General features: G+C 56.5%; 1 protein-coding gene across 2 annotated transcripts in view; it reads right to left on the bottom strand.

The window, feature by feature from the left end:
- Positions 1-10824, bottom strand: part of CSK (C-terminal Src kinase) — a 64679-nt gene that overhangs the window by 7474 nt on the left and 46381 nt on the right. Inside the window, exons 1-5 of one of the 2 annotated variants that reach the window (XM_075069507.1) lie at positions 9065-9132; positions 8286-8363; positions 7573-7686; positions 5382-5494; positions 2460-2679 (exon numbers count right to left, since the gene is read on the bottom strand). In XM_075069507.1, the coding sequence (XP_074925608.1) occupies positions 2460-2679; positions 5382-5494; positions 7573-7686; positions 8286-8300 (462 nt within the window). In that variant the 5' untranslated portion in view covers positions 8301-8363; positions 9065-9132. Of the gene's footprint in view, positions 1-2459; positions 2680-5381; positions 5495-7572; positions 7687-8285; positions 8364-9064; positions 9133-10824 lie in introns of those variants that run through there. The other variant, XM_032799788.2, reaches the window with a different exon arrangement.

Genomic DNA, 10824 nt, shown 5'->3' with positions numbered 1-10824 from the left:
GCTTGCGGAAGGAAGTGGGGGGAGGTTTGCAGGGCGGGGCTGTGATCAAGGACTGGGGGGAGTTGCAGGGCAGGGGCGGAGCTGCGGATCAGGACTGGGGACCGTTGCAGGGCGGGGAGAGGCTGCGGATAGGACTGGGGACGTGGAAACCCCGGTGACCTCCTTCAGCGTCTACGTCCCACCCACCTCAGAGCGTCATTCAAACACGAGGAAGTCTGATTCGACGTACCAAATACCGATGGGGCGGCAGTGGGAGATGGCTGCGGATATAGGAGGGGGAGTTGGCATGGGGGGGGATCAAGGGGAGAGGGTTGCGGAAGGACGGGGGGAGGTGGACAGGACCGCAGCCCATGTCCTGCCCTGCCCACGCCCCCCAGTCCTGATCCGCAGCCCATGCCCTGCCCACGCCCCCCAGTCCTGATCCGCAGCCCCTGCCCTGCCCACGCCCCTCAGTCCTGATCCGCAGCCCCAGCTCTGCCCACGCCCCCCCCAGTCCTGATCCGCAGCCCCTGCCCTACCCACGCCCCCCCAGTCCTGATCTGCAGCCCCAACTCTGCCAACGCCCCCCAGTCCTGATTCGCAGCCCTCCAGTATAGATATTCCACCCCTTCCCCCAACATTCATGCTAATGGCTCCTCATTTAGGACCTGCGTTTCCCTTGGCTATTTCAGCCAGGATGGCCTGTGCTGAACAGCTGGGCTGGTTTCTGTGGTCTGGACAAGCATTTGCAGCATGCAGCACACATGAGGCATCACACTTCCAGGGACTGGGAGGGGGAGGAATTGGCAGAGATACTGGAGGAAAAAATGTGGGTTCCAGAGTGCTGATCAAACGGTGCAGTGGCACAGTCTGCCCACCAGGGGGCAGCACGAGGACTAGAAGAGACCAGCCGGCCTTAGCACAAGGGCGTGCAGAGCAGCTTGTCTTGCAGGTTCCTGTCTGAGCCCTGGAAACAAGGGTGAATTGGGGACACACGCTGGGCAGATGACCCCTTGCTCCCCACGTGCACCCAGCCCAGAGCTGCCTCCTTCCTTTGCAGCACCAGGCGTTGGCTACAGCAGGGATCCTAGGTGAGGCTGATCTGCGGGGTCTGCTCCAGCCAGGAGACGGCCACATCCTCTCCCCTCCGCCCCCCAGGGCCATCTGTGCCCCAGGGAGTTCCAATGGGCATTCTGCACTGATGCCAGCAGAGCCCAGCCCCCACCCCAGAGCTAATCAGCTGGGCAGGGGATCACAGATGGGTGGCACCCAACCAGCTCATGTCCCTTCACCCCGGTCGGTGCTGAGTGCTGGCCTGCGTGAGCCCAATGGAGCCCTGGTGATCTCAGATCCCGCCACGCCCATTCTGACCTGGAGGGCATGGAGTTGTTCCTGACTGTGAAAGACAGGGCCGGCTCCAGGCACCAGCCCAGCAAGCAGCAGCTTGGGGCGGCCAACGGTCAGGGGCGGCATATCCGGGTCTTCGGCGGCGGGTCCCTCAGAGCAAAGGACCAGCCGCCGAATTGCTGCTGAAGACTGAAGTGGTGGCGATAGAGGTTTTTTTTTTCCCTCCTCCTTCTCTTTTTGCTGCTTGGGGCAGCAAACACCCTGGAGCCAGCCCTGGTGAAAGATCGGGTGCATAGGGCACCAGGACTATGTCCACCTCCCAGCCATGACGCTGGGGCCTTCCCATCACCCTGGAAGATGTGCCGGAATCCCCCTATGCTCCTGAGCCGTGCTCAAGAGAGGAACCAGGGCAAATCTCCCTGGGCTACTCCACCCGCTGGTGGGCTCCCCACCCCCTTGGAGCCAGCCCCCTGCCCCAGCGTGCTCAGCTCCCGAGAGAGGTACGAAATGTTTGGATTCCATCACACAGCGAGGAACCTCTTCCTGCCCGGGCTGGGGGGGTGTGGCCCTGAGAGGAAGGAAGTGCTCAGCAGGTTTGTCTGAATCATTATCAGGGCAGAGCCAGGCTAACCGCAGCCTGAGCCGAGCACTGTGGGGGTGGGAGGGGAGGAAAGGGGAGGGCACAGCTACTTGAGTGCAGCTGGGAGGTATCTGGCCCAGCACTGGAGAAACTGGTGGCCTGCGTTTGCCACCAAGGCCAGTGCAGCAGGAACCTCCCCACAGCCCACTGCCCTCCTGATACACCATCACCCTGATTGGCAGATGTCCTCTCTAGGGCTGAAAGAGAGGAGTTGAGTCTCTGTGATCCTCTCTGCAGAGTCCTGCCAGCACGGGGCGGTGGGTGTGTGTGAGACAGAGATCACCATGTGCTGGGGGGACAGAGCGGGGTGCCTTGAGAACAAAGGATTTGGAATGCAAATCTTTATGCAAACTCAGTGTTGCTAAGTGGGTGACTTGTGATGGTGGCTGCATGGAGCGGGTGCTGGGAGTTCAAGGCTGTGGGCCATTTCCATGGAGGGCTGGGAGACCTGCCCAGGCCAAGCTTTTGGGGGAGCCCCTCCCCTACAGCTCACCTCCACCAGCTGCATGAGGTTCTCGAAGTAGACCTCCTCGTCGATGCTGAGCTTGCTGGAGGAGTAGATGATGCGGTAATGCTCCACCTTCCCCTCGCAGCTCACACACAGGGTGTAGTCGCCCGGGTAGTTGGTGCTCTCCCGCACCAGGAAGAGGCCCGTCTCTGGGGGGTATAGCAGCCGCTCTGCCTGCTCCCGCGTGATCTTCCCATGGAACCAGCTGGGGCAGGGGGAGAGAGAGCAAAGGGGTAAATTCACTGCCCCAGTGTGTGAGGGACACAAACCTGGGCACAGCGAAGACAAGGGTTCTTACGCACAGCTCTGCCAGTGCCCCTCAATCCCAACTTGCAGCCCCCCCGTTATCCCAGCCCGGCACCTCCACAGCTCTGCCCTTGCCCCTCAGTCCCGACCTGCAACCTCCCTGCTATCCAAGCCCAGCACCCCCATAGCTCTGCCATTGCCCCTCAATCCTGACCTGCAGCCCCCCTGCTATCCCCAGGGCCAGCTTCAGGTACCAGCTCAGCAAGCAGGTGCTTGGGGCGACCAAGGGGAAGGGGTGACAGGTTGGGCTCTTCGGTGGCAATTTGGCAGTGGGTCCCTTGGTCCCTCTCAGAGGGAAGGACCTGCCACCAAAATGCCACCGAAGAAGAAAGCAGCGAATTGCCGCCGATCCTTGGGGGCAGAAAAAACCCTGGAGCCGGCCCTGACTATCCCAGCCCAGTGCCCCCACAACTCTGCCAGTGTCCCTCAGTTCTGACCCCCAGCCCTCCTGATGTCCCAGTCCCAATCAGAAGCCATTGTCCAAGGGGCAATTGTTCAGGGGATACTGCCAGTGTGAGCATCACTCAAGCCTTGGGGAGGAGCTGGGGCTGAAGGAGGAGGGTCTTTAAGTGGAATGCAGGAAAGCGACAGCACAGCAGTTAGAGAACAGAAACAGCTTCCTGGGCATGCAGGGAAATGGCCCTGTCCCACCCTTGGTGCTGCCCGTGTGAATACGACTGATTGTGCCCATCGCACATGATCAGGAACGTGCATCTTCCTGTAAGGCCTCAGACCAGTTCAGCCACCGACACTGAGCCTTCGCTGCAGGACAGGAGGTGCTGAGGTGGGCAGAATGAGCAAGCCAGGCACAAGGCAGGAGATGATAAGAAAGGTGCGCGCACAGGAAATCGTCTGAGAGAGTAGGAAAGGGAGCTAGCTCGCTGGCAGTGCAAGTTGCCTGCCAGAGGCCAGAGCACGCACAGGCTCCCAGGGAAGGAAGCAAGCAGATGCCTGGAGCCCAACAAAGGCCTTAGGGTGCTAGCACAGAGTGGAGGAGCACCCAGAGGCAGAGAGACTGCTGGCACCCAGACTGCATGAGATGAGCGCAGATCGAGGGGGCAAAACACCATTAGAGAATTGTAAGCCACATGGGCTCAGGGTACTGCTCATCTGCACTTATCTAGTGCTGTCTAAAGCCCCACACATCCCAGGCCTGTGAGTGCTTCCTCCATCTCCAGAGACTCGTATCTGCCTAGGATGGCGGGACCAGCTGCTGAAAAGTGACCCCAGCTGTGGGACATGGATCTTACTTCACAGCGCTCCGACGGGAGGAGAGGTCAGCATTTCTGGCTGAGAGACGTGTCTGCAAGGCACTGGGAGTAGGAGACCCAGGCACTCCGAACAGATGTCCCAACCTCACATGCATTTCCCTCTGGGTGAGGCGCTCCCGATTAGGAGGCATCGGCCACCCACAGCACCTGCAGCCCTTACAACCAGAGCCTCTTGTAACGATCGGCCAGGCCACACACAAGCCCTGCTGTGCCCAGAGCCCCAGTCACTGAGGGGTTAACCAAATTAACCTGGATTTATCCCCATTCATTCACACACACACACACACACACACACACACACACACACACACACACACACACACACACACTCTGAGGCTGACGCAGCCCCAACAGGTGTAAGTACCAGGAAACGGAGACACCAGAGCATGTGCAGCTCTCCTGGCTTCAGCTTTCACTGCTGACCCTCCCCTTATACAAGACTCTGTCCCTCACTCCACCCTCCACGATTTCCTCTGCCCTGTGTTTCTTTTGCTGCGGGCACTGTCACCATTACATCTAAACTGCATCAGATCTTCTGGATTTAAGTCATCATTAATTGTTCTTGCTAACTGGCCTGAGCACCCTCTACTGGTAAAAGAGAGTATAATCCATCTGCCCACAGCCCCCATGCACCCAAAGGAACACTGCTAGGTGCAGGTCCCACACAAGGTTGCACTTGAATTTGACAGCTATGGGTTAAGCAACCCTAGGATGAGGCCACTGGACTGGTTACCCATGAAATGGGATGTAGCAGGCATGAAGGGAAGCATCACAGGGGCATTTGTCCCCACATACTTTGGACATTAGGAGGAGAAGGGCTCAAAAATACCACGTGCCTTCTCTCTTCTAGTCGGTGAGAAGCCTTTATAGCTGCAAAAAAAACCCTTTTAAATGTGACCCTATGCTGCATTTGTCTTCCATAGTCTGCAGACAGACAGCTCCAGTGCCTCTGTAGATGCTCATAGCTCTCGGAAGCAGCCACAGAACAAAGTTAACAAGATTCTGATTAGTTTCTCTGCTGTTATTCAGAGCCTCAGCAGTGAAACTGACAGAAACCAGGTCAATTTCCCTCTGCTGCTGGGAAAGCCATGAACCCAGGTACTGATGCTGTTGTATCTCTTTACTGGCTCTCTCTCTGGTAGGGCAGCTTTGGCTCTCTGGTTTGCAGGTCTTCAGTAAGTTTTTCAAGCCCTGTGTTAAGCAGCACTTCAAATCATCAGTCCAGCCTTGCTCCAGATCCACCACCCTGCTGCCCATGGCCACAAGAAGCAGCACAGGATCTGGGCGGCAATTGGTAAGATGGGTCTTGTTCCTTCCTCTAGATACTCACGGCATCAGACTGAGTTTGGTTCCAGCTTTCACTCCTTCCCGCTTCTGAACATAGTTGGCAGGGATGATCCCCTCACGGCCCACCTTGTTTTTGGCTTTGTACCAGTTGGGATCCTGGGAAGGGAAAGCAGAAGTGAGCCGAGCCCCCGAGTGTGCCTATGCCACCCACAATGCTCTCCCCTCCATCCCACTGAGCAATGCACTGCCATAGAGAGACTTACATCTACACAGAGCCTTTTGTCTTGGGGAAACCTAAAGACATATTATGCATGCAGCCACCTCTGAGGTGTCACAAGGTAGTTGTTTAATAGCTCACAGTAACACTACACAGTGCTTCAGCTTGGGCACTGAAGACAACAAGAGTCCAATTAAGGGATCATTTACATTTGCAGAATGTAATCCCCAGGCCTGGAATCTGATCAAGACAACAGGGTTAAGAAGCCCGTTCTTTTGCAAAACAGAAAGAAAAGAAATGCTCTGGCACCTCGAATGCGCTGCAGTGTTTAGTGCGTCAGCTTTTCATCCCATCTGTAGCAAGGCACTGTTAATAGCCTCTGCACCTCTTAGCACTTCAAAAGCAGCAGAGAATCCTGCGGCACCTTATAGACTAACAGACATTTTGGAGCGTGAGCTTTCGTGGGTGAATACCCACTTCGTCAGACGCAGGTCTGCGTCTGACGAAGTGGGTATTCACCCACAAAAGCTCACGCTCCAAAATGTCTGTTAGTCTATAAGGTGCCACAGGATTCTCTGCTGCTTTTACAGATCCAGACTAACACGGCTACACCTCTGATACTTAGCACTTCAAGGCACTGGTCTCCCACTGACGCAGGAAAAGCACCTCCTCTCCGACTGACTGCCAGCGTCACTGCCTGCAGCACTTCTGGTTTTCCTGGAGGTCTCCCACCCGAGCAGTCACCCAGCCCAACCCCGTTTAGCTGATGAGACAAAACCAGAAAAGGCCCAGGCCTAAGCAACAAAGCACCCATCCTGGGTGCTGAGACCAGCGTTGCCTGCTCACTGCATGATCTAGGTCATGGCCAGACTGACATCCCGCCAGCCTAGAGCTTTGAGCTTGGGAAACGCGACAGTGGCATGGCTGCTCTTCAGTGTAGACACAGCCTACGCCGACGGAGTGGGACGTAAGCCACCTCCCTGAGAGGCAGCAGCTAGGCCAATGGAAGAGTTCTTCCCTCGACCTAGCGCTGCCTGCACCGGAGGTTAGGTCGGCTTCACTATGTTGTTCAGGACTTGGATTTTTCACACCCTTGAGTGACGCTGCTGGGTCAACCTAACTTTTTAGCGTAGACCTGACATCTGCCTGCAAGGGACATGCTGGCCAGGCCAAAGCTCTGTCATTGACTATAGAAGCCCAGCCGGGGGGCAGCAGGCACTGGTCAGCCCCACCTTCCCTCATGAAAAAGGCCCCATCAGATTTACCACCTGACTACCATTAACTGCAGACCAACCCCTGGTCTCCGGGTGTCACTGTTCAGTTCACAGACCCCCACACGCCCTGCCTGTGGTGGGTCTAAACACTACACCCCGGCCAACTCTTGAAGCAAACGCAGGGCATCTGTGTGCACGGACGATGCTGCCACCTCATAGAGTCACTCCTGGCAGAGTCTCACTTTAAACCCACGTGACTGTCTCCCTGGGACCCGCCTGAGCAACTTACATTTTGGAGATGTTTAAATAACAATCACGTTAATTAAAAAGGCAGTTGGGTTTCCTGTCCCTTCTGTTCCCCTGTGGGAGAGAATCCAGGCAGGGCTCCTGCATAATGAGCGTACCCTAGTGGGCACTGGTGGCATCTCATCTCTCTGCAGTGGGTCCCCCTGTGACCCCAGAGCCAGCAAGGGGTCTCCCAGTTTTTCAATCCATGGATCACTTTCTAAGAGGAAGATTTAAACACTCCCCTTCCCCCCACCTCCTACTATTTGGTTTCCCAAAACTTTCTGTCCAGCAGCCCACACCCCTCCTCTGGCTGACTGACTGGGAGGGGAGAGGAGCGGGGAGGGAGGGGGGGCGCTATTCCACCCCTCCTTCCTGGACCACAAGCTGAGAACCAGCGCCGTGAGGGTACTCCAAGATGGGCTGCAGAGATGCAATCCCTCCAGCTGCCTTCGGGGTCGCCCCAGGGAAGGCAGTGACTCACCAGCACCCTCAAGGCGAAGGGCGGGGTGGGTTACCTTGGTGACGGCGACGATGGTGAGCACGTCTCCTTTGCTGAATGGGAGGTCCTGCTCGGCGGTGCCATGGAAGTTATACTTGGCGATACATTCCGTACCGGATGGCCAAATGGCCTGCCAGAGGGACAGAAAAACAGGGCCTCAGCCGCTGACCGTACGCTGCTCCCAAACCTCGGATACGGCCTCGGGGGTGGAAAGGTGGGATCCTCGGCCCGGTGAGTGTGCAAGACATGCTAGCGGAGCGGCGAGGGTTATGGGCTGAGTATATGTGCTGGTTAATACATGCAGTCACCCTTGGCTGTGGGCTGGCCCTCTCAGGGGCCCTTGGCTACTGGCTGGGAGGTTTCATTAGCAAAGCCTTTCAGGGCTAGGGGAGGTACCATGGCTGATTCCCAGGATGGAGGGCACAAAGGGGAGGGGACAAGTCCTGATTTAACCCTTCGGCTCCTGAGGCTGGGAGAACAGAACACACTGTGCTAATGCCCTTGGGGTGTGCAGCCATACTGGTGCCAAGCGATTTACACTGGTTTCCCAGAAACCAGTGAGCGCTGCAGAAAGGAGTGACCTGCACCTGACCCCCAGACATGGCCCTGCCAGCCAAAACAAGGCTCCAGCCTTTGCCCGTCTCTCCTCCCACCCCACACAGGCCTCAAGAAACCCTGGCCTTTCCCTGTCCCCAACCCCCACCAAAGCACAAGTGGCTCTGCTGTTACCTGCATTCCTGACATTGTCTCAGGCGGGTCTGGGGATCGAGTCTCACAGGAGGGACACGTCACTTGGCACCATGAGACCTGGAGAAGTGAATGAGAGAGGATGTGTTGAGAACAATCATGATGAGCTATGTCACGCACCCAGCCCCACGGCAGCTCCAGAATCCCCCACCCACCAGAGGAATATCCATCTTATTCTTCAACACACAAAGCAGGGCTCGAAAAATGTTGCCAGACACCTATTATCCCGAGGTGAGGCGGGAGCGGCGTCCCCAGGGAGGTTCCAGAGCAACACCCTGGAGGAGAAGGCCAGTCCCCACCCTCCAGCTGTTGGGAAGGTGGTGTCTACACACCCTGCATGGGGAACTCCTTGTTTGGATCAGCCACTGCCTAGCAGGCGTCTGATGAATCCAAAGGCCTGACTCTCTGGCTCCTGAGTTACTAGAAGGAAGGACCTTGTACTCTCTCCCTTCCCCCAGCCATCTCACACCCACAGCCCTGACTGCTGTATGCACAGCTGCTTTCTGCTGTCCTACCCTGACACTGCCTCCTGCATGCTCTGTGAGGATAGCTATTCTGCCCTCGTTTCATGAGTCCTTCCCAGTGTGAACAGCTCTAGGGCCTGTCTCTGCACCTAGGAGCTGCAGCAGAGTGAAACTGACACAATTCTTCCACTGTTTCCCCCAGGGATGGGACAGCAGCCCTGAAACTGACCAGGCATGTCCATTACATGCTTCTTCCTCTTGCTGGAAGGGCAGGGCTGCATCAGGACAGATTCTGACCGTGGAAAAGATCAAGAAGGGCTGGTTAAGTTCTGTAGGAATGGATGGCTTAAGCCCTGCCTCCCTCTTCTCCACACGTGCCAGGAAAGCACCTTGCTCACTGCCAGGGAGCAGGTGAGTGGATTTTCCAGCTTCTCCCCCTGCAGTGACACCGGGGGGGAAGCAAGGGCAGAAGCCGGAGCTTCATGCAGGTGGCTGAAGTCTCAGAAGCCAACCACAAGCACCAAGCCCTCCCCCACCCTGTCTCTGTGCTGCTCTGATGTTGTGAGGACCCCAGGGCACCAGTGTAATTTGACAGAACAAACAGGAAGTGGTTGGGGTAGGCGGATGAGGCTGCTGAGCGCCATTCAGAAATACAGAGACCCAATTTGCACCCAAGCGAGCTGCTGCTGCTGGGAAGTGGCCTCCCTTGTGTGTTAGCTGTGAATCAAACGCGGTTCTTCTCTGGAGCACAAACAGCCTGGTGGAAGTTTCTCCCCACTCCCTGGGATGCTGCAGGGGGCAGACAGGGTGGAGATCATGCACATTTCACTGCCCCTCCCCCCGATCTAGGTCTCAGCCAGGCAAGGGCGGGGAGGAGCGCGTCTGGGAATTAGCACTGTCCCCTGGCTCAAGCTTTCAGATCATCGCTGGCCTGGTGGAGCTCTGGGAAGGGGTGTGGCATGGCCTGTCTCAGCCCCGCTCTGTTGCAGCAACTCCGTCTGGTTGGGGGAGGATCCAAACCTGAGTGAGGATTTTGGCTTCATCCACTTTGAGCTGCTGCAGGTCTGGGGAAAAAGGGATGTGGTTCAGTCCCCAACCTCCCTGTCTATCCATTGGGGGTAGGGGGGTCTCAGCTCAGCTTAACCCGCTTCCCATTCAGCTCTTGGGCCAATGAGATGAACAGCTGCCCCCTGCCCCCCGGAGAGATTCCTCCCCAAAGCTGGCCAAAACAAACTGATCCACGTGTACCTTGCCCCTGCACTGGGAGAGGGCTAGAGAACACACTTTAAGGCAGGTCAGGAAGGGGAAGGACACCCCCCCAAAAGGGGACACCACTTACACACTCATAAGAGGGCTTAAGTAGCAAAAAAAATTTTTTAACCAAGCCAGATACATCAATTAAATTCCAAATCATCCAAACACTCTATGAACTGCCACCTCCAGCTGACAGGTTGCTAGTCACCAAACCATAGTTATGAAGGCTAAAGGGATTACCGCGATCCTCACTTTTCTGCATGGCACAGCCCAGAGAACCTTGCCTGGTAATTTCTGCACCAAGCCCATAACTTCAGCACTTCTGTAGGAGCCAACAATCCAATTCATAGCCCGCCTCTCTATGGGTAGCGGCGATCGGCATTCCCAGTTTGTGCACCGAGGGGACGCCTACGCTTCATTGTACCCACGGCACTCAAGTCCCTGCTTGAGCATCCACTCTGCATTTACAATTGCTGGACCCAGGTCTCACAGCCGTGCTAACGCGTCCCTATTGCACTACACCGACCTTCTGACTTGGATTTGCAGCTTGACCTGGCTCCACACTGCAAAATGACAGGGCTTGGGCAGGTCTTGAGCTTGCCCAGCCCCCCACCCCACCAGCAGGTCCTAGGACCCAAGTGCTGAGCGCTTGCAGACGCAAGTCAGAAAGATCTGTGTGTGAACAGTGGGAAGGGAGGTTGGGCTTAAACCAGAGTCTCAGCCCAGGTTTACAAAGCAATGTAGACAATCCCTTAAAGTAACAAGGTCACTGCTATGGGAAAACTCCGCTGGGGGAACTTTTG

This window comes from Chelonoidis abingdonii, chromosome 9 (assembly GCF_003597395.2).
Source record: "Chelonoidis abingdonii isolate Lonesome George chromosome 9, CheloAbing_2.0, whole genome shotgun sequence".
Taxonomy (NCBI): Eukaryota; Metazoa; Chordata; order Testudines; family Testudinidae; genus Chelonoidis; species Chelonoidis abingdonii.
Note: the sequence above shows the minus strand (reverse complement) of the source record. Positions and strands in the feature narration are given on the sequence as shown.